Source organism: Girardinichthys multiradiatus, chromosome 2 (genome assembly GCF_021462225.1).
Source record: "Girardinichthys multiradiatus isolate DD_20200921_A chromosome 2, DD_fGirMul_XY1, whole genome shotgun sequence".
NCBI classification, from domain to species: domain Eukaryota; kingdom Metazoa; phylum Chordata; class Actinopteri; order Cyprinodontiformes; family Goodeidae; genus Girardinichthys; species Girardinichthys multiradiatus.
In genome coordinates this window covers 52123543-52149916 of record NC_061795.1, presented here as the reverse complement: position 1 = coordinate 52149916, position 26374 = coordinate 52123543, and the positions used below count along the sequence as shown (strand labels likewise).

The 26374-nt window shown below is 38.0% G+C and overlaps 1 protein-coding gene and 1 long non-coding RNA gene across 3 annotated transcripts; one reads left to right on the top strand and one right to left on the bottom strand.

Moving 5' to 3' along the window:
• On the top strand, nt 1-22337 carry LOC124856837 (ribosomal RNA processing protein 1 homolog A-like). 2 transcript variants are annotated; one of them, XM_047347730.1, is made up of 14 exons: nt 1-113; nt 5471-5629; nt 6159-6241; nt 7903-7960; nt 8061-8146; nt 17105-17166; nt 17241-17370; nt 17730-17794; nt 18622-18836; nt 18924-19024; nt 19983-20080; nt 21084-21103; nt 21204-21347; nt 21676-22337. In XM_047347730.1, exons 2-14 carry the CDS (start codon nt 5503-5505, stop codon nt 21699-21701), a joined length of 1215 nt encoding a protein of 404 aa, XP_047203686.1. In that variant the 5' UTR covers nt 1-113; nt 5471-5502; the 3' UTR covers nt 21702-22337. The 2 variants fall into 2 exon arrangements, with proteins under 2 accessions (XP_047203686.1, XP_047203696.1); XM_047347740.1 differs by having other exon boundaries at nt 21615-22337.
• Nucleotides 22338-24032: 1695 nt separating this feature from the next.
• On the bottom strand, nt 24033-25094 carry LOC124858586. The gene is made up of 2 exons (XR_007035881.1): nt 25057-25094; nt 24033-24281 (listed from the first exon to the last, which is right to left on the bottom strand). It is a non-coding gene; the product is annotated as an uncharacterized LOC124858586 (long non-coding RNA).
• Nucleotides 25095-26374: the final 1280 nt, after the last annotated feature.

Sequence of the window (26374 nt, the reverse complement as noted above, 5' to 3'; positions counted from 1 at the left end):
AATTAACCAAAACGTTGCTTTCCAACCGCCATTTCAACAAGAAGAAGAGGACGAGGAAGAGGACGTCATTGACCCGCGCCGAAGGAGAAAACGTGTGAAGAAAGAAGAAGAAGGGACAGGGTCATCGAGTTTGGCTGGGCTCTTCGGACTTGAGGCGGAAGAGGTGGTTGTCGGTGGTGAGACTACGTCGAAGAAGAACGGTTTTGGTGCGGCGCGGGAAAAACAAAAATAGAAATATATCGGATTCGGAAAAGGTGGATTTGGGCATAAACTGGTATGCGAATGGTTCGGTTGGAAATGGAGACAGGAAATGAGGAAGACATGGATTTTGAAGGGTGGACGCCAGCTGGGAGAGGAAGAGGGAAAGGACGTGGAAGAAATAAAATAGATGAAGGAAAGGGAATTGGTGATATCCAAGGTAGCAAGCGAGAATTGGAAGGAAGCAGTTCAGAAGAAGAAAGGATAGTTAGGAGGAAAGTTATGAGGGAGGAATTTAAAATAATATTGAAACTTAAGAACGAGGAAGAACAGGATAACATCAGCCCCATTGTGGTGTCAAGAGAGATAAAAAAGAAAATTGGAGATGTTGAAATGGTAAAGATTTTGAGAGATGGAAACTTATTGGTAGTTTGTAAAAATGAAGAACAAAAGAACAAGGCTTTAAAGGTGGATAATATCTGCAAGAAAACGGTGTTGGAGAAAAAAATCATGGGAGAAAATAAAAAAATTAGAGGAGTGATTTATGGGATCCCTCTAGATGAAGATCTTGATAAAATTAAGAGAAGTATTATTGGTGCAAAAGTGAATAACTTGAAGAGATTGTCAAAAACAATAAATGGAGAAAAAGTAGGAAGTATGTCAATCTTCATTGAATTTGACGAAAAAGAGTTGCCACAAAACATCAAAATAGGTTATCTCAGCTTTCAGGTTAGACCTTATATCCCTCCGCCACTTCGTTGTTTCAAATGTCAAAGGTGACATAGCAATGGACACATAGCAGCAGTTTGTAAAGGGAAGCAGAGATGTCCAAAATGTGGTGAAGATCACAAGTTTGAAGAATGTAAAGAAGAAGTACAAGAAAAATGTTGTAACTGTGGAGGGCAACATAGAGTTACATATGGAGGATGTGAAGTAAGGAAGAAGGCAAAAGAAATCATACAAATTAAAATGACTAAAAACATAAGCTATGCAGAAGCAGTTAAAAATGTGAAGGAACAGAAAACAAGAAAGATTGAACAAATAGCAAATCAAATTCCACAGCAAAGCAAAGTACAGTCAGAAGAAAATGTTACAATATCAGTAGAAAAACTAATATTATTCATAGCCTATGTTATCAACTGTACTGACCAAGCCAAGCATAAAACTGAGAAGATTAAAATAATAGTGAGAGAAGCTGAAAAGTTTTTGGGGTTTAAGGAGGGATCGTGGGAGAACATAAATAAAAAGTTGGAGGTAGATGGGAGACAAGGAACATCTGGTGAAAGTACATGTTAATATTACAATGGAATGCAAGAAGTTTAATCGCTAACGGACAAGAATTTAAAGGTTATATTGATAGTCTTGAAGAACAACCAGAAATTATTTGTGTTCAGGAAACATGGTTAAAAACAACATTGGATTTTGTGATAAAAGGATATGATGGTGTAAGAAGAGATCGACAGGAGAGAAGTGGAATATTTATTAAGCAAGGGATACAATATCAGGTATTAGGGAAAGGGAAAGAACTTGAATATATAGTAATTGAGATATGGGAACAAGAAGGTAAATTTAAAATAATAAATTTTTATAATCCATGTAAAACATTGTCAATTGAAATAATGGAGGAGTTAAATGAATATTTGGAAGGGAAAGTAATTTGGTGTGGAGATTTTAATGCAAATAGTACATTGTGGGGTAATTGTAATGATAAAAATGGACAAGTTATAGAAGAATTAATGGAAATAAAAAATCTAGTATGTATTAATGATGGGAGGGGAACAAGAATCAATGTAAGAACAGGGATGGAATCAGTTATTGATTTAACAATGGTTTCAAATGGTTTGCTGGTAGTTGTGAGTGGGGCATTGATAAAAAATCAACAATAGGTAGTGATCATTATCCCATTACAATAAGAGTAGGATTAACTTTAAATAATAAGAAGATAAATGTCAATAAAAAACTAAATTTTAATAAGGCAGACTGGACTAAATTTAGATACTTGAGTCAAATAAACTTAGAGAAAGTAGATATGAGAATGGATATAAATGATGTAAATTTAAAAATTTGTAAGATAATCATGGAAGCAGCAGATAATTCTATAAAGAAAGCAGGGTGTAAAAGTAATAAGATAATGGTACCATGGTGGACAAATGAATGTAAAGAAGCAATAAAGTTAAGAAATAAAGCATTTAAGGTACTAAAAGGAAATCCAATTTATAAGAATTTAATTGATTATAAAAGAAAGCAAGCAATAGTAAGGAGAACTATTAAGAAGGTAAAAAGAGAATATTGGAGAAATTTCTGTAGCACAATAGGGAAAGAAACAAAAATAGAACAAATTTGGAAAATAATTAAAAGAATGAATGGCATAAAGAGAGAGTTTGAATATCCTATATTAAAAATAAATAATATAAATATAGTAAAAGATGAAGATAAAGTTGAAATATTGGCAAGAATATTTAGTAAAATTAACAGTTCAAATAATATTAGTGAAGAGGGCAGAAAAGGAAGAGAAAATACAAAACTTATATATAAAGATGTATTACAGAGTGTTGAAGAAACAAATAATCTGTTAAATGTTGAATTTACAAAAGCTGAATTAAATTATGCACTTAGGAAGACAAAAAATACAGCACCAGGTAAAGATCAAATTTGGTACAGAATGATAAGGCAACTTGGTGGAAAATCGAAAGATATAATATTACAATTATATAATAAAATATGTGAGGAGGGAAAATTACCACTGAGCTGGAAGGAATCAATTATAGTACCAATAGCTAAACCAGGAAAAGATAACTCAAATCCAGGAAATTATAGACCAATAGCCTTAACATCAAATCTATGTAAAATAATGGAAAAAATGATTAATAGTAGACTAGTATATTATTTAAATAATAAAGGATATATGTCAAAGTATCAAAGTGGTTTTAGAAAAGGGAGGAGTACTAATGATCCAATGCTATGTTTAGAGCATGAAATTAGAAGAGCACAGGTAAATAAAGAAAGTGTAGTGGCTGTATTTTTTGATATAGAAAAAGCATATGATATGATGTGGGTGGAAGGATTATTAATTAAATTACAAATACTGGGCATTAAAGGGAAAATATTTAAATGGATCAAAGATTTTTTAACAAATAGGAAAATACAAGTTAGAATTGGGGAAGTGATCTCAGGAAAATATATAGTAGAAAATGGAACTCCACAGGGGAGTATTATAAGTCCGTTATTGTTTTCAATTATGATAAATGATGTATTTAAAGATATTGGAAAAGTAATGGGATGTTCACTTTTTGCAGACGATGGAGCTGTTTGGAAAAGAGGAAAAAATTTAGATTTCATTGTAAAGAAATTACAAGAGGTTATTATTGAAATAGAGAAATGGGCGTTACAATGGGGATTTAGGTTTTCAGTTGAAAAAACCAAAGTAATGATATTTAATCAGAAAAAAATAAACAAGGAAATAAAATAAAAATTATATAACCAAGAATTAGAGCAAGTAAAGTATATAACATTTTTAGGATTATGGTTTGATGAAAAACTAAAATGGAATATACATATTCAAAAAGTTGTTGATAAATGTAAGAAAATTTTAAATATTATGAGATGCTTGGCTGGCAGTGACTGGGGAGCAGATAGGAAATCACTAAAACAGATTTACACAGGAATGATAAGATCTAACATAGACTTTGGTTGTATAGTTTACGGTTCAGCAGCTAAAACACATCTGGTTAAATTAGATATTATCCAACATCAGGCATTAAGATTATGTACTGGAGCATTTAAAACTACACCAACAGCAGCAATAGAAATAGAAATGGGAGAAATGCCGTTAGAGTTAAGAAGAATAAAACTAGAAATAAATTATTGGTTAAATTTACAAGGTAATAACTTGGATCATCCAATTTGGGAAATTTTAAATCCATGTTGGGAAAAAGAAAAGAAAGAAATGAAGAGTTTTGGATGGACAATTGAAAATAAAGTAAAATAATTTAAAATGATTGATTTAGAAATTAGTCAAACATCACCAATATCAATTATACCACCATGGATTCTACCAGAAGCAACAGTAGATATGTCAATAATGGAAAAGAAGCAAGATAAATCTTCCATAGTAGATAGTTATTCAGTACAGATACATTTAAATAATTATTATAGATATATTCAAATATATACAGATGCATCAAAAATAAATGGAAAAGTAGGAATAGCTTTTGTAGTACCAGAATTCAATCTAAAAATAGGAAAACGAATTACAGACGGCTTATCAGTATACACAGGAGAAATATTGGCTATATTATTAGCTTTACAATAGGTAGAAGACATAAAACCATTAAAAACAGTCATTTGCTCAGATTCAAGCTCTGCATTATTAAGTTTAAAATATAATCAATCAGATAGTAGGATGGACATTTTATTAGAAATATTTCATACATTATACAGAATACAAAAAATGGGCTTGATAGTTATATTTGTGTGGGTTCCAGCACATATTGGAGTAGAAGGAAACGAGAGGGCAGATAAAATAGCAAAGAGGATAATTCAAAATCCTATTAGTTTTATAGTTAAAACAAGTAAATCTGAGGGAAAGAGTATTGTTAAAGGAAAGCTGATGGAAAAATGGCAAAAAAGGTGGGATGAAGGAAAAACAGGAAGATGGTTTTATAAAATTCAGAAGATAGTAGGAGAAAGAAGAAATGGAAGACGAAATAGAAAGGAGGAAAGAGTGATAACAAGGTTGAGATTTGGGCATACAGGACTTAATTATACACTTTTTAAAATTCAAAAGCATGATACTGGTAAATGTGATTACTGTGGAAAATATGAAACAATAGAACATGTTATATTAGAATGTCATAAATATGAAAGAGAAAGAAGATATATGAGAAGAGAGTTTGAAGGTATTAAGGAAAGGGTTAATTTATTAGATATTTTGAGGAAGAATTTAGGGAGTAAACATATACAAATAGTGATTCGTTTTTTAAAGAAAACAAAATTATTTAATAGAATTTGATTATAGTAGATAAAATTGTGAAAGTATGGAGGATATAGAAGGATAGAATACAATGTAATGTGTAAGTATGTCTATTTGTATATATACATATAGGTAAGATATATTTATTTATTTAATTTGTAGAATTAAATATATATATATAAATAGATAGGCCGACACGAACCACACTCCATACCAGTAAGTGGCGGTAATGCTACTAAACGTTTGTTGCCAACCGCCAATAAAACCAACAAGAAGAAGAAGAAGAAGAAGAAGAAGAAGGGACAGACGAACCCACGTGAACGTGTGAGAGCATGGCACCAATTCAGGAGCCGGAGAGCCAGCTGGCTCAGAGGTTAGCCTCCAACGAGAAGGCCATCCGGACCAAGGCTATGAAGAAACTGCGGAAATACATCAGTGCCCGCTCCCAGAGAGCCGCAGGTAAGCTAACTGAACGGGGCATGGGGCGAACAGGGAGCCAAACACAGGCTGACCTACACACAGGGCCCCGCAGTCACCACACGGCAATGATTAGAGTTTTGCCAACAATGATCATTACTTCAGTCGGTGACAAACTGAGGCCTAAAGGCTAATGTGTGACTATGATCTACGCCAAGGTGTCTTAGGCCAGTCTTTCAGAGTCAGCATCCTGTAACCTCTAGATGTATCCTATCTCCAACACACCTGAGTCAAATAAATAGCTCGTCACTCGGCCTCTGCAGAGCTGAATGACTGTTGATGAGGGAAGCAAGTCTTTGATTCAGGTGTGTTGGAGCACAAAGTTGAAGATGACTCGCAAGGACTGTAGTTGGGCACCCCTGATCTTCAATTAATAGCATTGTCCGTCTGCACACAGTACTCTAAAGACCTACAGATCTCAGAGGAGCATTAGTGATCAAGCAGTGACGATTCATACTGAGGTGTAGCAGGCATGTGCTCTGAATTGACTGATGTTTCCTCTGGTTTTCAGGCGGATTCACAGGAGATGAACTCCTCAAGCTGTGGAAAGGTATTTTCTACTGCCTGTGGATGCAGGACAAACCACTGCTGCAGGTGTGTGAACACATGAGCTGACTTTTTCATAAGCCTGAAGCTGCCTGAAAGAGGCAGGATTAGCTTCCTAATGAGGTACCTTCAGGTTTCATTTTGAAGCTTATTGACTTCATGAAGCTTCTTTCATTCTCAACATACTCCAGAAAATGTAAAGTTTCTAAATAACACATCAAAGCACCTCTCTGCTTGTATTAAAATACTTTTAATTTTGCTTCAGAACATAGAATGGTACCTGTGATGTTACATACACTTGAATGACTTTGGCATAATTAAATCTTTAAAATGTAATGACAAATAATTGCTCTTTATATGTCAAATACACTTTAGTAAGTTGACCAAGTCAAATTGAAACCAGATGTTTACATCCACTGTTTAAAATAAACCAAATACACAGTCACTGTCTGAGATTAAATCAGACTAAACCTTTCCAGTTTTAGTTCACTTTGGATTGCCAGAATTATTTGTTGTTCACTGCAATAATAATAAAAAAATTCTGTTACCTTAAAGTCAAAAGTTAACATACATTTGTATGTTCCTCCCGTATTTCCACATAATGTCCGTTCCTCTTGATGCCTGCTATTTTGTAAAGTGCACCCACATAACACGATGCTGCTACCCCTGTACTTCACAGTTGGGATGGTGGTCAAAGACATGCAAGCATCCCCTCTTTTTCTTTAAATGTAACAATAGTCATTATGGCCCAAACATTTTAGTTTTATCAGACTATAGGACATGTCTCTGGAAATTAACATCTATGTCCCGGAGTGCATCTGCAAACTTTAATCTTGTTGTTTAATCTTTGATGTTGCTTATGGAGTAATGGCTTCTTCCTCCACAACCTCTCACCAGCTCCAGCCACCATTTTAGCTTTTATTCTGGGGTTGATTTGTACATTTCACGCCAGAACATGTCCAGCTCTGCGACACCTTTCTCCTCCCTAAGCAGTATGATTCTCATGACATTAATACTTGTCTAGAGTAGTATGACAGATGAATGTGGCAACTTTCGCTATCTGGAAACTGTACACATGGATGAATTAGACTCTCTCCCTGATATTTTGTCTTATTTTTGCCATGATGTCACACAAGGAAGCAGTGTGTTTGGGATGTTTTCTTAAAATACATCTGTACCTCCGTTTAACTAAAATGTTGTGAATTAACATATCAGAAGCTTACAAATCCATGCCATCATATCTAAGTTTCCCAAATAGTTTGAACTCCTCATTATTCTGTCTCTTGGCAAATAGATAATTGTGATAATTCTAACTGATCTAAAAAAGAAAACAGCTAGTCTGATTTCATTTCAGTGTATTTTCATATAATGTATGTAAATACGTGTTTTAGTTTAAACTTTCTCTGCCACTATAATTCACCATCCAGTGGGTTGACGGGTAATGATAGCTAGGGTCTGAGCTCCCATGTGGAAAACTGAGATCCCCATGCTCTCTGTTTCAGTCACTTGTTAATTTGTAAATGATTGAGCATTGCCAGGTGTAACCATGATGTATCATCTGAGTCTTGTTAATTAGATCACTGCTGTTGTTTTAGCTCAGGATTGCTCTTTATTTGGCATCCTGTCAGAAATGTTGCATACAAGGAATCATAGAGCCAGCTCTAGGTCCTATAGTCAAATTTACTTATTCCTCGTGGTTTTTTCCTAAGGAGGAGCTGTCAAACCAGATCTCCACCCTGATCCATAGCTTCCATGACATCGACAAACGTAAGTTACTCCTGCATTATTTCACAGTGAATCTTTGTCCTTGATGACAGATATAGCAGATACTTGCTGTGTTTGCTAATGAAAATAATTTTCCCTGCAGAGCTGATGTACCTGGGGAGCTTCCTGCAAACCTTTAAACGGGAGTGGACCGGGATTGACCGGCTGCGGATGGACAAGTTCTACCAGGTTTGTACTCTTTGTCAATAGAACAACTGATATCATTTACTCACTGTTCATCCTGAACTCAAGTGAAAACTTTGGGTATTTGTAAAAAAAAAAAAAAAAGTCATTTGCATTAATTAATCCATCATCTGCTCTTTAGTTCGTCATAATTGACTCAGTTGTGATCGGTTCTCTGGGCTTGTTGACCTTTTTTCTGGCTGAAGATGAGAACTGAAGTGACGTTTCATAGCAGCTGGTTACTTGTAATTCCTTCATCGCCAGCCGCTCAGCTGCAAATCAAGTTTATTAACCAATAGAGGCCTGGATCTGGAGTCAGACACAAAATTAAAGTGGAAAAACACACTAGAGGCTGATCCAACTTTGATGTAATGTCCTTAAAACAAGTCAAAATGAGGCTCAGTATTGTGTGTGGCCTCCACATGTCTGTATGACCTCCCTACAACGCCTGGGCATGCTCCTGATGAGACGAAGGATGGTCTCCTGAGGGATCTCCTCCCAGACCTGGACTAAAGCCTCCGCCAACTCCTGGACAGTCTGTGGTGCAACATGACGTTGGTGGATGGAGCGAGACATGATGTCCCAGATGTGCTCAATCAGATTCAGGTCTGCGAAACGGGCGGGCCAGTCCATAGCTTCAATGTCTTCATCTTGCAGGAACTGCTGACACACTCCAGCCATATCTAGCATCGTCTTGCATTAGGAGGAACCCAGGGCCAACCGCACCAGCATATGGTCTCACAGGGGGTTTGAGGATCTCATCTCGGTACCTAATGGCAGTCAGGCTACCTCTGGCGAGCCCATGGAGGGTCATGCGGCCCTCCAAAGAAATGCCACCCCACACCATTACTGACCCACTACCAAACTGGTCATGATGAAGGATGTTGCAGGCAGCAGATCTCTCTCCATGGTGTCTCCAGACTCTGTCACGTCTGGTCACATGTGCTCAGTGTGAACCTGCTTTCATCTGTGAAGACCACAGGGCGCCAGTGGTGAATTTGCCAATCCTGGTGTTCTCTGGCAAATGCCAAGCGTCCTGCACGGTGTTGGGCTGTGAGCACAACCCCCATTTGTGGACGTCGGTTCCTCATACCATCCTCATGGAGTCGGTTTCTAACCGTTTGTGCAGACACATGCACATTTGTGGTCTGCTGGAGGTCATTTTGCAGGGCTCTGGCAGTGCTCCTCCTGTTCCTCCTTGCTCAAAGGTGGAGGTAGTGGTCCTGCTGCTGGGTTGTTGCCCTCCTACGGCCTCCTCCACGTCTCCTGGTGTACTGGCCTGTCTCCTGGTAGCACCTCCAGGTTCTGGACACTACGCTGACAGACACAGCAAACCTTCTTGCCACAGCTGGCATTGATGTGCCATCCTGGATGAGCTGCACTACCTGAGCCACTTGTGTGGGTTGTAGAGTCCGTCTCATGTTACCACGAGTGTGAAAGCACCACCAACATTCAAAAGTGACCAAAACATCAGCCAGAAAGCATCGGTACTGAGAAGTGGTCTGTGGTCTCCACCTGCAGAACCACTCCTTTATTGAGAGTCTTGCTAATCACCAAAGATTTCCTCCTGTTGTCTTTTCCATTTGGACAACAGATGTGAAATTGATTGTCAATCATTGTTTCTTCCTAAGTGGACAGTTTGATTTCACAGAAGTTGGATTTACTTGGAGTTATATTGTGTTGTTTAAGTGTTCCCTTTATTTTTTTGAGCTGTGTAGATGCAATCAAACACACAGATGTTCAGAGTAGATGAGGCAGCAAATCTTACTGTAAAACCTCAGCAATAAACACACTTCTCCACTCATTTCTAGATGACCTTTGTTATAAGGATCTTGGCATTTTAGCACAAGTATCAGCAGGAACTTTCATGGGGTCTTATCTGTAAATTTCACTATATGATGATTAATGAAACATGACCAGGTATAATGGCCTCCAGTCTTCAAAGTAATAAGGAATGGAGTATCCTAGAGTAAACACAGCACAGTTTGTGAACTTCAGCACTTGTATTTTATTTGTAAAACTTCCCAAAAATACAAGTTTTAGCACTTTGCCATTTTACGCCCAGTTTAAAAACCACAGCTTTTCACCAGAGATGTTCAGGTTGTTCTGTTTCTAATGTTTGTATGAGTGTGTCTTCAGTCAGTAAATCAAACTAAACTGGGCCAGTTGTTAAAACCAAGGTATGATTTGGCAAATCAAAGATAAAACTTGTCAAATTGATATAAATGTATATAAAAGCCACTGCATTTATTAAACATTATTTGACCTTTGCTCTGTTAGAAAAATGGAAATATGACCAAAAATAATTTCTTTTTTTTTTTTGGAAAATTCAAAACTTTTCCAGACTATGTGGGAACCCTGAACTCTTCCATCACAGAAGTGGGGAAGGAATATTTCCATAAGCATTAAAAACCTGCAGTCACCCAGAGCCCAGCCTTTAGACCTGCTGCTGAGATGTAGATCCAGCATCTATAGTTACATCTCAAAAAAATTAGAATATTTTGTTAAAAATTTAGAATTTTTCACAAAGTGAAACAGTTATTTTATAAAGATTCATTCAGCATATAGTAAAACATTTTACAGACTCTAAAAAATGCCATTTGGTGAAAGAACAACCTGCAAGTAATATTGACCAGTTAAAACAAGGATGTTTTAAGTAAAAATGTCAGGCTTTCAAAAGCATGCCCATTTCTATGCACTCAAAACTTGGTTGGACCTCCTCTTATATGAATTACTGCATCAATGTGCTGTGGTATAGAGGAGATCAGCCCGTGGTTCTGCATAGGTGTAAAGGAAGCCCAGATTGCTTTGATAGCTGCCTTCAGGTCATCTGCCTTGTTGGGTCTGGTGTCTCTCATCTTCCTCTTGTCAACAACCATATATTCTCTATGGGGTTCAGGTCAGGGGAGTTTGTTGGGCTGTCAACAACAGGAACACCATGGTCACTGAACCAGCTTTTGGTACCTTTGGCAGTGTGGCCAAGTGCAAAGTCGTGCTGGAGATTAAAATCTGCATTTCCATACAGCTTGTTAGCAGAGGGAAGCATGAAGTGCTCTAGAATTTCCTGGTAGATGGCTGCATCTATTGTCGACTTTAAAAACACAGTGGACCAACACCACCAGATGACATCCCCTTCCCAAACCATCACTGACTGTGGAAACTTCACACTAGACTTCAAGCAATGTGGTGCCTCCCCACTCTTCCTCCAGGCTCTGGGACCTTGATTTCTAAATGAAATGCAGAATTTACTTTTATCGGAAAACAGGACTTTGGACCATTGAACAACAGTCCAGTTTTGTTTTCTCTGGTTCAGGAGTGGCTTGACACGAGGTATTCGTCATTTGTAGCCCATGTCTAGTATTCGTCTGTGTGTGGTGAATCTTGATGCACCTATTCCGGTCTCAGTCCACTCCTTGTGGAGCTCCCCCAAATTATTGGATGGATTTCGCTTAACAATCCTCTCAAGGCTGGGGTTCTCCCTGTTACTGGTGCATATTTTCCTACCACACTTCTTCCTTCCACTCACCCTTCTGTTAATATGCTTAGATACAGAAGTCTGTGAACAACCAGCTTCTTCAGCAATCACCTTATGTGGCGTACCTTCCTTGTGAAGGGTGTTGATGACTCTTCTGGAGATCTGTCAAGTCAGCAGTCTTTCCCAGCTCAGAAAACTTTTGCAGGTGTTATAAGTTAATTAGCTGATTAGGGTGTGACACTGAGTGTCCAATAATGAACATTTTGAGTTGACTGGCAAGAAATATTGCACTTTTACACAATATTCAAATTTTTTGAGATGTACCTGTATGTTTTCCAAAACAGAACCCAGGAACAGGGTTACGTTTGGAAATGACTTGTGACAATTTAAGTCTGTATTGTAAAGGTGGACAAATGTTTCCCAAAGTAATCCCTTGTCCATGTGGTTGTAATGTTTCATGTATTGTGTTGCTGTCTGAAGGAGCAGAAATCATGCATGCACAGATTAAGTTTGCTACAATGTGCTTCATTCACCATAATTCCTTCAAAATCTTTAATTGCTGAAACTGATTGTTTTTTTTTTTTGTTTTTTTTTTTCCCGATCTTATTTACATTCTGGGTTGTGTGTTTCCTCTGGTATCCAGAAATATTCTATTTATGTCAGAGGGTTGTCAAAATATCGATATAATCGATTATTAAAGCAATTCAATTCAGTTTTATTTATATAGTGCCAATTCACAACACATGTTGTCTCAAGGCAGTATTATCTAAGGAAACCCAGCAGATTGCATCCAGTCAGTGACTTGCAGCATTCACTCCTCCTGGATGAGCATGTAGAGACAGTGGACAGTCACTGGGGTTGACTTTGCAGCAATCCCTCATACTGAGCATGCATGTAGCGACAGTGGAGAGGAAAAACTCCCTTTTAACAGGAAGAAACCTCCAGCAGAACCAGGCTCAGTGTGAGCGGCCATCTGCCACGACCGACTGGAGGTTTGAGAGAACAGAGCAGAGACACAAAAAGAACACAGAAGCACTGATCCAGGAGTACTTTCTATGGGAAGGAAAAGTAAATGTTAATGGATGTAGCTCCTTTAGTCGTTTCATCTAGAAAGAAAGAACAGATAAACTCTGAGCCAGTTTTCAAGGTTAGAGTCTGAAAGAGAGAACATAGAGTTAGTTACAGTAGAAGCTCAGTCAGTAGCCATGTCTAGGAGAGAGAAAGGGTTAAACACTGAAAGACAGAGTCATGTGGATCATCTGTAGAAGGTGAGCATTAAGTTGTTGCCAGCAGAAGCTTGGACGATGCCCCTCTCCAGAAAGGTGTCACAGGTAGACACAGAGTCAGGCCAGGTGTAGCTTCTAGGAAAAGAAAAGAGAGAACAAAGTTAAAAGCTGAAATAACAGCAAATAATGCAAAATTGGAGAGTAGTGTGAGAATGTAGCGAAGAGGGTGAAAGTGGTCGTTATGTCCTCCAGCAGCCTAAGCCTATAGCAGCATAACTACACAGATAGTTTCAGTTCAGATTATTTAGTTAAACGGCGCTTATTTACAACAATGTCGTCTCAAGGAACCTCACAAAGGGTCCCACTGATGGTCATTGTTATACTAAAAACCACAAGGATTGGGATACCTCTCTCTGTCAGACTGATTATAACCATTGGAAAAGAGAAGAGGTCATACAGGTAGCAGAAATGGAGGGTGTGTTTGCACCTCAACCATAACTGAGCCGGTTTAGGCTAAACCTGACTCCCCCTTACTCCAACCAACAGGGAGGGAGGAAGGCTCCCTCCCTGATAAACTAAGCCACTCTAACTATAAGCTTTATCAAAAAGGAAAGTTTTAAGCCTAGCCTTAAAAGTAGACATGGCGTCTGCCTCACGGACTAAAACTGGGAGCTGGTTCCACAGGAGAGGAGCCTGATAACTAAAGGATCTGCCTCCCATTCTACTTCTAGAGACTCTAGGAACCACCAGTAAACCTGCAGTCTGAGAACAAAGTGCTCTGTTAGGAACATATGGACCAATCAGATCTCTGATGTATGATGGAGCTAGATCATTAAGGGCTTTATATGTGAGGAGGAGAATTTTAAATTATATTCTGGATTTAACAGGGAGCCAATGAAGGGAAGCTAAAATAGGAGAAATATGATCTCTCTTTTTAATTTTCATCAGAACTCTTGCTGCAGCATTTTGAATCAGCTGAAGGCTTTTAACTGCATTTTGTGGACATCCTGATAGTAAAGAATTACAATAGTCCAGCCTTGAAGTAACAAATGCATGGACTAGTTTTTCAGCGTCACTCCTGGACAGGATATTTCTAATTATGGCAATGTTCTGGAGATGAAAGAAGGAAATCCTAGAAACCTGTTTAATATGGGATTTAAATGACATGTCCTAGTCAAAAATAACACCAAGGTTTTTTTTACTTTATTATCAGAGGTCAATTTAATGCCATCCAGGTTAAGTGATTGACTAAGCAGTTTCTTTTTTAAAGACTCCGGTCCAAAGACGACAACTTCTGTCTTGTCTGAATTTAGAAGCAGAAAATTTAAAGTCATCCAAGTTTTTATATCTTCAAGACATGCTTGTAGTCTATCTAACTGGTTGGGCTCATTAGGATTTATGGATAAGTAAAACTGAGGATCATCAGCGTAACAGCGAAAATGTATCCTATGCTGCCTGATAATTTGACCTATTGGAAGCATATATATAGTAAAGAGAATTGGCCCAAGTACTGAACCCTGTGGTACTCCACAATTAACCCTGGAGTTTAAAGATGATTTATCATTTACATGAACAAACTGGAATCTGTCAGACAGATAAGATTTAAACCAGCCTAGCACTGTTTCCCTGATCCCTACAGCATATTCCAGCCTTTCTAAGAGAATATTATGGTCGACTGGATCAAATGCAGCACTGAGATCTAACAGAACCAGAACAGACACAAGTCCATTATCTGAGGCCATAAGAATATCATTAGTGACTTTCAGCAGAGCTGTTTCAGTGCTATGATGAGCTCTGAAACCTGACTGAAACTCTTCAAACAGGTCATTGCTGTGTAAATGTTCACACATTTGATTAGCAACTATTTTCTCAAGAATTTTAGATAAGAATGGAAGATTGGATATAGGTCTGTAATTTTTCAAGTCATCTCGATCAAGCGATGGTTTCTTAAGTAAAGGTTTAATTACAGCTAACTTAAAAGCTTGTGGTTCTGATCCATTTACTAAAGATAGATTAATCATATCTAAAATGGGGCTGGTAATCAGAGGGAACACTTCCTTAAATAATTTGGTTGGGATTGGGTCTAACATACAAGTTGAAGGTTTAGATGAAGCTAATATTTCTGATAACTCAGGAAGCTCCACAGGATCAAAACAGTCCAAACACAGATCAGGTTCTGCAGTTATTTCCAATGTTGTCTCACTTGCTGAGGATGAAGTAATCATCTTCCGGGGTATGTCAAAGATTTTCTTTTTAATGGAATTAATTTTATTTAAGAAGAATCCCATAAAGTCATGGCTGCTAAGAGCTAAGGGAATGGATGGCTCAACAGAGCTATGACTCTGTGTAAGTTTAGCAACTGTACTAAAGAGAAACCTAGGATTATTCTTGTTCTCTTCTATTAATGATGAGAAATAAGATGTTCTAGCTTGGCGAAGTGTCTTTTTATACAACAGTAGGCTATTTTTCCAGATTAAGTAGGAATCCTCTAGGTGTGTAGAGCGCCATTTTCTCTCCAATTTTCTAACATTGTGCTTTAAAGTATGCAGCTCTGAATTAAACCAGGGAGCTAGCCTCCAATTAATGATTACCTTCTTTTTCAAGGGGGCTGCATTGTCTAATGCATCACGCAATGATGAAGAAACACTATGAACAAAAGAATCAATTTGTGAAGGGGCAGAAACAGAATTAATACATTATTTTACTTCTAAGGAACCAGAACTTCTGAAGCCTTTCTTTTTTTTCTTTTTACTTTAACAATGGATTAATTTCATTTCAAACATTCTACAACTTTCTTTCAATCTTGTACTTCTTTTTTTTCCTTACAGCACATTAGGACTGAAACAATTGAGCGGATTAATGAGTGGATTAATCATGATTAATTAATTATTGATTTAACTATCAACTAATTTAGTCATGGAATATTCATTAACTGGAGTATACAGAGTCTAAAATATACAACTTACTGAAAGAACGACACACTCAGAGCAGTAATTAGGCTTAAATTGTACAAAACGTATACATTTTGCATTTAAGATAAAAGATCTTGTCTGTAAATATGCTCTATCCAAAACTCTCCAAGTAGCATGTTCTTGGCTTCACCTGGTCCAAATTCTGTAAAAAGTCTCCTATTAACCAACTTTTGCTATCCGATTACTAATCGAAAAAATAGTCGACAGATGAATCGATTAGCAAAATAATTCTTAGTTGCAGCCCTGCAGCATATAGCTATAACGGATATACGTTTTTTAAAGCTACAGAAGTCAACAGTTTGTGTATGTTTCTTTTGTAAATTTCTTTAAGTTGTTACAGCTGTTTTCTGTAGAATTGGCATATACCAGCACCACATGCAGTGTGTCCTTAAAACAATCTGAGGGAAAAAGAATAAAATAAAGGCAGTTTCTTTATGGCTACTAGATTACTATCATGAACAATAGAATCCAAAAAATCCTAACGGCATCCCTACAATCCTGGTCCTCAGGGCTCACTGTCCAGCATGTTTTAGGTGTTTCCCTGACTTAAATAAATGGGTGATTAACGGACTTTCTGCAGCACTTGATGGAATGCTAAGAAGGTAATTAAATAATTTGTTTCAGAGGTGCTGGAGCAAAGACACATATAAAACATGAAGGACAGTGGGTCCTGAGGATCAGGAGGGAAAACCACTTCATTAAACGAATCTCTCTTTCTACCTCCTCCCAACCTATTAAAATGATCCAAATTTTGGGATGGGATGCAGTGCAGAACAGAAAGAAACAGGTAAAATAGTCTCCTTATTTTCTACAGCAGGCAGGGACTGCCGACTCCCTAGAAGTACTCGAATAAAAGCAATAAACGTAATTTATTTTATGTGGTGCTTGTTCATCCTATATCTACTGCTGCCCTGGGCAACTGCCCATATGACCCAAATCTAGAAATGCTACTGCCCCACTATGTTCCATACCACTGGGTGTCCTTGGGTTTAAGTGTATTCAACTACTTATTGATATGGGATTAAAGAGAAAAGACACTGGGTATATATATCATGCAATGTGTGTAGGAAGTACTGTGAAAACATTTAGCAGTTTTTAGAACTTTAGGTTAAAAGTCACTGTGAAAACGGTGCTCACAATGTTTAGCTAAATGATGTTTGCGGTTGAAAACATGTAGATGTTTAGCAGAAATGTTTGCACCTTAACTCTCTGTATCAATAGAATGAAAACATGCAAAGCTGTAAATGGAAGCATTTCTATTTCCAAATAATGAATAATATCTCCTCCACAGCTGGTTCGCTTTATGTTCAGACAAATGTTTGAAGTCCTGAGGAGGAAAGGTTGGGAGAGCAGGTAAGGATTTGGAAAAACTGCTCTTCATTTTGATTGTAAAAGCATTTAAATAATAACTGCTAATATTTTCTCAGCGCTATTGGGAATTTTTTGGAGCTGCTGAAGTCTCATCTCCTGCAAAATGAGAATGAGGCACCCTCTGGGCTCCTGTTACACATTCTGGACCTGTACATAATTGAACTGGCAGCTGTTGGTGCAGCAGAGGTACAGCACCACCACTGTCACACATGGTACTTAAGAGTTGGTTTTAAAAACCGAAGACCCTCACATACTCTTGTAGAGAATTGTTTGTGTGAAGGGTGTGTAGATCCTGGCACGTGGAAAAAAATAACTTTGCCCTGATAAGTCAATGAGGAAATGCTTCAAAGTACAATAATACCACACACTCTGTCCAAAGCATTTCTGGATCTGATGACATTCCGGAAGTCAAATTCAGTAATGTCTTTAAATATTAGATCCAGTATTTAATTGGTGATGATTCGTCAGGATCATGAGAAATTACATCAGCACTGGACTGTTTCAAATTTGGTACAACTAAAACTCTTTCCTTTTTTCCTTTGCAGCTCACTGCTGATCAGAACCTGACTTTTATAGAACCGTTCTGCAGGAAAGCAGCCAAAACCAAGAAGTAAGTTTTCCTGTGCATGCTTATGATGAAGAATGATATCAAAGTGAGGATTAGGTACAATTGCTTGGCATATTCTACTAAAATCATGCCAAAGTTAATTGCTGGTAGCTGAGAGGTCACAGGAAGTAGAAACTTGACTTTCTCATGCTGCACCCTGAGTGTGTCTCTTTATTATTCAGACTTTCATAGATGAGCCCTGGCACTACATCAACCTAACATAAAGCTGAAAGAGACAGGGCCAGAAGCAGCTACAGAGTTTATAACATGTTCAGAGGGAGCTGCAGTCTCCAACAGCTGCATTCACCTTTAATTCAGACTGTGCAAAAAGTAATGCAGCTGCATGCTGGAAGGACTTGCACCAAGATTCGCTTTTAAAAAACTATTTTAAAATCAGAATCTGCGAGAATGGCTCATGGTAATGGTTACGTACCGAAGTACCACCAATACCAGCTGGTTGTCTATCTGTCTCATAACAAACATCATCTCAGTGCACTTTATAAAATAAACAGATCCCCTTAATTTCCAAGTACAAAGAATCCTATTCATTCCCGAACCCATTCACAACCCAGTGAAACAGTCATTTTCAGATCCAGTTACATATTGTCCAGTGCAACCCTTAACATCATACAGTACCATCCAAGTCATTTTATCATATCCATTGGTAAGACATGATGTTTCTAAGGAAGCTCAGCCTCTTTAAACAAGAGGAGGTAAGGTATAGGTCAGTCTTGTCTCATACTGATGCAGTCCAGAGAACATCCTCTGTTTGTTCAGTCTACATCCTTTTTTCCTGACAGCTTTTCTGCTCATTTTGTTTTTCTTTCCAGCCAAACACTCTTTAGCGCCATCTGTAAAAGCTTTTTCAGCACCATCATTGATCAGGCTCCTTTTGCTGTAGAGGATTTAATGAAAGAGGTGAAAACAGCTGAGGTCTCAGACTCGGATTCAAGGCGGGAGTCTAAGGAAGATGAGGACAAACAGGAGGAAGATAACAGAAAGAGCAGAGCAGTCAGTAAGGACGGAGCTGAGAAGCAGATCAACGGTACATCCTCACACAGCAGCACACACTTAGAACCTTTACTGGGTTTTTACTGATGTGAGTTGTACCACCTGAACTCGTTGCTTGTAGGGAGTCATTTGAAGACAGAAGAAGAAAGGGATGATGAGCTGCTTCATTTGGATGACTCTGACACTGAACTGCCAGATGAAGATGTCGGACCAGTTCTACAGGTGAATATCTCTTTCTCTATAGAGATCATTCCCTTTATTCTATGACTGTATGAATTGAAGGGCCGTTAAAGCAGTAATAAGTTCTACATCACACTGTTGATTTGATCTGATCATTAACTCTAATAGCAGACATGCAGTCAGGGCTGACAGATCAGCTGCTTGTTTTGTTGTTTAGACATGAATGTGCTTCATATTAGAGGAGTACATCAGAACTTGATGTTCCCGTAAATGAGTTCTGATAAAGTTTAACAGGTGAAGTTCCTCGTGGCAGCTCACTGAGCTGCTAATCTGCCAGTGGACCCCTCTGAGATTTGTCCTATTATTAATTTCAGCTTCTTAGAAATATTTAAAGCTGCTTAACCACCTTCAGTCAGTTACCAGCTTGTGCATGTCAATATTTGTGATACGTTAACACTTAATCACTTGATCTTTTTCTTACCACTCATTTGCAATCATTTGTCCAATTGATGATCTGCAGACATATCAACACACCTCAGTACATTATTCTGTTTTCACCATTTCTACGAACAGATGTTTGCTTTAAACACATCTGTGTTTGAACTCTACTGTGTGCTGAGAATGGATTGAATGGCTTTGATCTGTATTTGGTACCATTTTTTGACTAAACTGCATTAATAAGGTCTACTTTGCAGTCTCCTTGTTAAAAATTAAAGCATCCAAATGTAATTCATTTCTGCTTCTTGTCTAGAAGGGCTTTCAGGGATCAAATTTAGGATGTGAACCTGGTAACATATTTAATTATCTTTCAGATACTGATTTTAAAAATACTGATAACTATAGTTGGAATTTTTAACAATGTTACCCTACTTTGTTTTGTGTAATATGGAACTGGCTGATCCTTCAGAGTCAGACTACAGTGATGTGAACAAACACTTTCTCCTGTCTCAGTATTTTAATGGATGATGAGATTCTAACATGTGTTGGTGTGCTTTTTTAGTTTGACTATGTTGCTCTGGCAGACAAGCTGTTTAAGCTGGCAAGTCGGAGCAGCACACCCGGCCATAACAGACAGAAACTCTACAAAGTCATCAAAGTGTGAGTAGAAGCCCATAAAACAAACCAGAGCAGTTAAACAGCACCTAACTCACAAAGACAAAAAAACATGTCATGTTTTTTAGCTAAACCTTTACAGATTTCCTCCATAGCATTGAAGAGTTCTTTCCTGAAATATGTTTTTGTACATATTGGGTTTGTAACCTAAATCTTAGGCATACATTTTTCTTTACTGGCATTTTTTGATCTAAAACATATTCTTTTTGCATCTTTGTGTCATAAATGGTTTTAATCTAGCGCTAGCTTTTAGCCTAGCATGGCTTCTCTGTCTCTCGATCCGTCAGATACCTTCCTTGATTATAACAATGTTATTTCTTTGTGTAGGGACACGTGTTGAGTATTACCTGATAGCTTACACTTTACCATTTATAGTCTAAGCTCATTTGAAATGTCCTGTGGTGTAATGTAGTGTTTTGGTAGTTTTGGAGGCGAAGCTGGGGGAGGTTGAAGCTCAGCCGAGAGTAGTAAAGTGCTTCCAGGGGCAACATAAACTCCAGGCTTCCTTAATATAGGGAGATGGTAATGAATGAATGTTGCTGTAGTGTCTTAGTTTGCCAAAACGATGTCGGTTTCTCAGGTCTCATCTCACATCTGACCAGTGATGGCATGTTGTTGTTCAAGCACTTGTTTTCTAGGTGATATCTGGAAATAATTATGGGTTCCACACCTAATAGTAGTGTTGTAATGCTACACAGAAATCACGGGTCGGTACATAAGTTTGTTTTAAAGTCATGGCCGGTGCATGTTAAGTATGTTTACATAAAGAGAAACAAACCAAAATGTAGAATGAATCCAGACTGGTTACTTTTTTTGACAATATTTAGATTTTATTTTGTAGAGTTTCAAGAAGCGGCTTGTATCTGAACTGCTTTATGATATGATGGTTTTTACATATGGATGTTGTGCCTGCAGGATATAGTTTATCTTAAACTGATACGCATTTCTTTTTTTTTTTTTTTCCTTTATTCTGTGTTGTTTCTCTTAGGCTGCGAGATCTCAGTGAAGGTAAGAGGCTGAGTTTCCTTTTTTTGCTTCCATAAAAGGGTTCTCAGAATCTCTTTTTGACTGAGGTTACACTGTCCTACCTTTAACTTTCTACTCCCAGGCACATTTCCACAGGATGAATATCCAGAGGAGGTTTCCACAGATGAGGATGATGATATGTTTGGCAGTAGGAAGAGGATGAAGAGAGCAGCTCGCAGGAATGAGGAAGGGAAACCAGCAGAGAAGATGCGCAAAGCTGACACTGGTTAGTTTTTCTGTTTTAAAGGCGTTGTAACTTTCTCGTTATCCATTTTCATCGTCCCATTCCAGTTCTTCTGTTCCAGATACAAATCCAAGTCCCTGGATATATATTGAGTCAAAGCCAATATTATTTTTAATGTCATGAAATCTTGTATATACTTGAAATTAGCAGCTTTTAAGTTTAATAAAACAAACAAATTACATGACATATGTAACATCATCCTAGTCTTAAGAATTCTCCTGTTTTCTTCATCTGTCCTGTGTGAAACAGAAACTCACTGTTGATGCATCCTCTTAGAGTTCAGCTATTTCCAATCTCACCATTCCAACAGGCACAGGCATCATGTATGCTGGATGAGACACCAGTGCCGCCTTAGTGCTGTTCTCTGATGAAAGTTGATTCACGTTGAGCAGCAGTGATGGCCACCGAAGATGTTGGAGAGGAGAGCGCTATGCATCAGCCAGACAAGCCTTTAGTAGTGGTGGTGTTACAGCCCAGACCTAATTTCATCTTCATGGACGACAATGCTCCAGCTCATCCTGGTTGCATCATTGTGGAATGGCTGCTGGAGATTGGGGTACCTGGAATGGAGTGACCTGCACTTTCCCCAGACCTGAATCCCATGGAAAACCTACAGGATCAGCTGAGTCACCATCTAGAGGCTTGTAGCTCTGTACCCCAGAACCTCAATGACCTGTCCTTCAAGAAGAGTGGGATGCCATGCCTTAGTAGGCAATAATGCTGCGTTCCATTAACCTTGCAAATGTGAACTGGGATGTCGGAGTTTACGTCACCTCCGAGTTGTAACGTTCCAGTTTTCATGCGTATTGCTAACAACTGTTACAGCAGTCTTACAACAATAGCAATGACAATAATGCTGTTTTATGCGTTATCTCCTGCATATAAACAGTGTTAAAACATCTCATTTCATACCCTGAGAAGTAGTATGCATATGAATGACTAAATGTTACATAAATAAAAGAGTAACAAACAGTCAATGTAAGAATGTCTCATTAATATGTAATGTGGGGATTTACATGGAAAATGCACATTTTAGATGGCTAATAGTGAACATAATAACTATCAATGTGTCAATGTTATGCTAACCGTGCTATTTTTGCCAACCACTTTCATGATTTCAGCCTTAGAGTAAAATCAAAGGTTCAACAGTGAGCGCAAATAACCCAATGTGAAGGCCCACCAGCTTCATCGGCAGTTATTTCCAGCCATTAGAAAACTTCTTTCCGTGCTGGATTGATGCCAGACCTCTGTTTTTTTTTGCTTGTTAAGAACTCCAGCAGCAGAAATGATGTCCTTGTCTATGACTGACGCAGTGCTAGTACTGGCTGCAGACCTGTCATTTTGCTCCTTGCTATTAGTGGAATGACCGTTACCTGATTTGTGCTTAGCATCTACCGGGAAGAGCCCCATGATCTGACACCGTTTATACTCACCCTTCAAAGCTGACATAATTTTAGAAAGCTTTACCATTAGGGGTCGCACAGGGTCATAGGGTGAAAGGAAGCACCAAGACTCAGCCCATGCGCAGTTGCCAGCATAAAATCCACATTAAGAGGGAGCACAGATGTCAGTCAAAGGGCAGACATGCTCATTTTTTATGAGCGTATCGGCCTAATTACAGTGTGACGGTGACAACGTTTAGTGTAGCATGCTGTGATTAGGCTGGCGAGAACCCTGCATCACTGCATGCTATGACTTAAATGCCCTACTTTCATGATATAATACTACTTCTCATATGAGCTGAAACTCTTTCAATTAGAAACGTCTATTGGTTGTAACGAGATCCTTATTACAGGGATCTTCCAAGCATTCAAAGCTTAAGAAGGTATTTGAAATGGATGGATGGATTATTATTAGTAAAATGACTTTGTTACCTCCTTCCTCGTGTAATTAACTGAGCAAATCAAAAGTTCAAGTTAATAAAATATTTAGATACATATTTTACACCAAGTCTTACATCTGACTGCAGATGATATGATCCCAAGATATCCAGATATTTTACCTCTAAAACAATACGTGCAACACATTCCCAAATTAATTGGGAATAAATCCCAAATCAATCCACCAGCTATTACTTAAGGTGAAGTACATTTTAAATATTCACACTGGCACAAACTTTCCTGCAACTCTGAGGGACTGTAGGCCAGCAAGCTATTTAAATACATGTCACTGGATGGGTCCAACTTGACAAACCAGTGAGTGTTTTAAGAAACACAGTTAAGAGTTAAGTGGGAGTCATGAAAAAACTGAAGCTGCCCAGTTCTGGACAACAACTCCATAAAATCTGAAATAGAAAAAAAGAAGCAAGCAAAATTTTTTGAATTGAGAAGGGACTAAAATCATGCCTTTCTTGTGATGTTAAAATGAATAAATGACCTGAACCAATTTCCCTACTACTAGATGGGTTTGTGAAGAAGAGGTAAAATGCCAACAACAGAATCCTGAATGTAAGTGAGGAATAAACTAGAGATGCACAATGTATCTGCAATAACAATGGTAATTAATAACATATCGGTGGAATGAATGAGTAACTTTATTTAAACACAGAGTCACTCAAATCAGGTTAAATGCAACAGTTTGTTTAGATAAACAAGAATAGAGATGTTTTACCAAAACTCTAAATTGATTGTATCAATGTGTTCACAAAGAACATGTTTCTCTACAGTCTTTTAGGAAGTTAAAAAAAGTCTGCAGCCAAAGGTCGTCTTTTGGGTGTGTTTGGCAGAGATTTGGCTCTGGTCTTCTTCGATCTGTTAAGGGTCTTCTTGGTGCTCTTAGGTATTTTCTTGTAGCCACTGAATACTGTGTTGGGCGGAGACTTCAGGACCCCAAACTTTGGTTTTTGCTGTGGGTCAAATGGCACTCGGGCCAAACCATCTGGACTCAGGAGCACACTGCGATCAGTCTTCTTGAACTCTAAATGACAGGAAAAACTGTTTTGACCAAATTACTGTATTTTTCACATTTCATTACATTCAGCTCAATTCAGTTTTAGAAAAAGGGATCTCCACTTTACAACAGACGTAATCTCAAAACACACACAAAAAAGACAAATAAACCCAACTTGTACTCATTAAATACTATTCTTTGCAATTCAAATACAAAACAAACCCATTAAGGAGAATTTAGGACAGGCTGTTGTACAGCAGACATGTTGGCTTAAACAAGTAGAGAAAACACATGTGTGTGTCTGCCTCTCTATAAAACAATACATGTATATCTTTAATAGACTTCATATATTGTGCCTCCAGCACTTATAAACAAACCAGGCGTAACATTAGAACATCCGACTAATACAGAATTTTACTCTTTTTTTTTTTTGGTGCCAACCCACCATAAACGTGATCTCAAGACAACGTAGAAGACCCCAAGCTCAAATTTAGATTTATGTTAATTGATCAAAATACAAACTGCAGTGAGTCCCTGACTTTAAAGAACTTCCTCATAGTGTTGGTCTTTCTTCTGCTGCCAAAAAAGCCACCATTTAAAAGACTTTCTGACCAAGTTGCCTGACCCAAGTTGGCCTTTGTCAAACACCCTAAAACTTCATATTTTATTCTGCTTAAAAAAATACGTTTTGGAGGACAAATTGTTTTCCTGCTGCCTTACCCATTAAAAGGTGCCACGATGAAGAGATGATCAGAGTGATTAAATTCACTGTCACTGGTTAAGTCATTATGTAATTTCTTACCAGCAGTTTTATTATTCTTCAGCCCAAAGGTGACCTTCGATTCTGAGCTGGGGGTTAGCTGCCTCTGTGGAATCAAAGCACAAAGGAAATGTTTGTTCATCCCATGCCTGTGACGGAATGTGATTATCCTAAATCTGACTAGAATTCCTTGATTGTAACTCAATTCCTCCACAGAACTAAGTAATGGTGTCAATGGAAACTACATGGCAGCAGAAGTGTCCACAAAGGTTTGATTTGCAGTTTAAAACTTAAATCTCTCCCTCCAACACCCAACACACACACACAGAATTAGCGATATGGCCAAAAAACGTTTATCGGGATATTTGGTGGTTTACAGCGATAACGACAATGGTCATGATAAATACCATTTAAACTTCCATTGCTGTGTTTTTTTAGTTTTAGATTGTATGGATGTGACAGAGAGTTAAAGCTCACAAACAACTACTGCTCTGATATCTCATACATATTGCATGGAACTTTCATATTGCCTTTTGTTGATGCTCTAATTTAGCCAACAGTGAAAATAAATTAAACAGGTAAAAATACAAATGGTACTTTGAGGTTCTGGAGTTTGTAAAACATCTTGCATCATTGTCACAATAAGTCTGAATTTTTATGAGAAAGATAATTTTACGATAACAGTAAATGGTACGATTACTGTCCATTCCTAACACACACACACACACACACACACACTTCCAGATGAAAACAAAAGTCAACATTTCATCCCTCAGTATTAAAAAGTGATGGATTCTGCATCTGCAGCTTTCTTTGAGGAACCAACCATTTTCCTTACCTTCGTACTGGAAGTATTTGTACTTGGGCTGCCCATAGTCTTACAGTAGAGAGGTGTTGGAACAGCAGCTTTTCTCTGAAAGGTGATAAAATCTGAACCTGACAGTCTGGAGATGCTCTTCTTGTTTGACGTTTTCAGGCCTTGTGGAATAGACGGCTCACTGACATCCTGTAAAAGGAAGGGACGATATAACTTAATTCAAGATTTTTATGTTAATACCGATGACGGTGAAGATTGCTGATCTTTGTAAAAGAGAAACTCCTGGAAAACGTTTTCGCTACACCAGAGGATGCTTCTTAGGACATTTTCACAGCTATAGTTTCTTTTACTTTGGCATAAATCAGTTGATTAGTTTGTAAACATGTAACTTTTTTGGGAGGTTCAGTTTCTTTTCACACAGAAAACTCCAAAAGAATCAAATCATGTTCCTACAAATCACATGACAACATTTAGTCCGTTTTTTGGTCAGATCTGTATGGGGTGGGAGAACCAAGTGTAAATTCATTTGGAACCATATCGGGA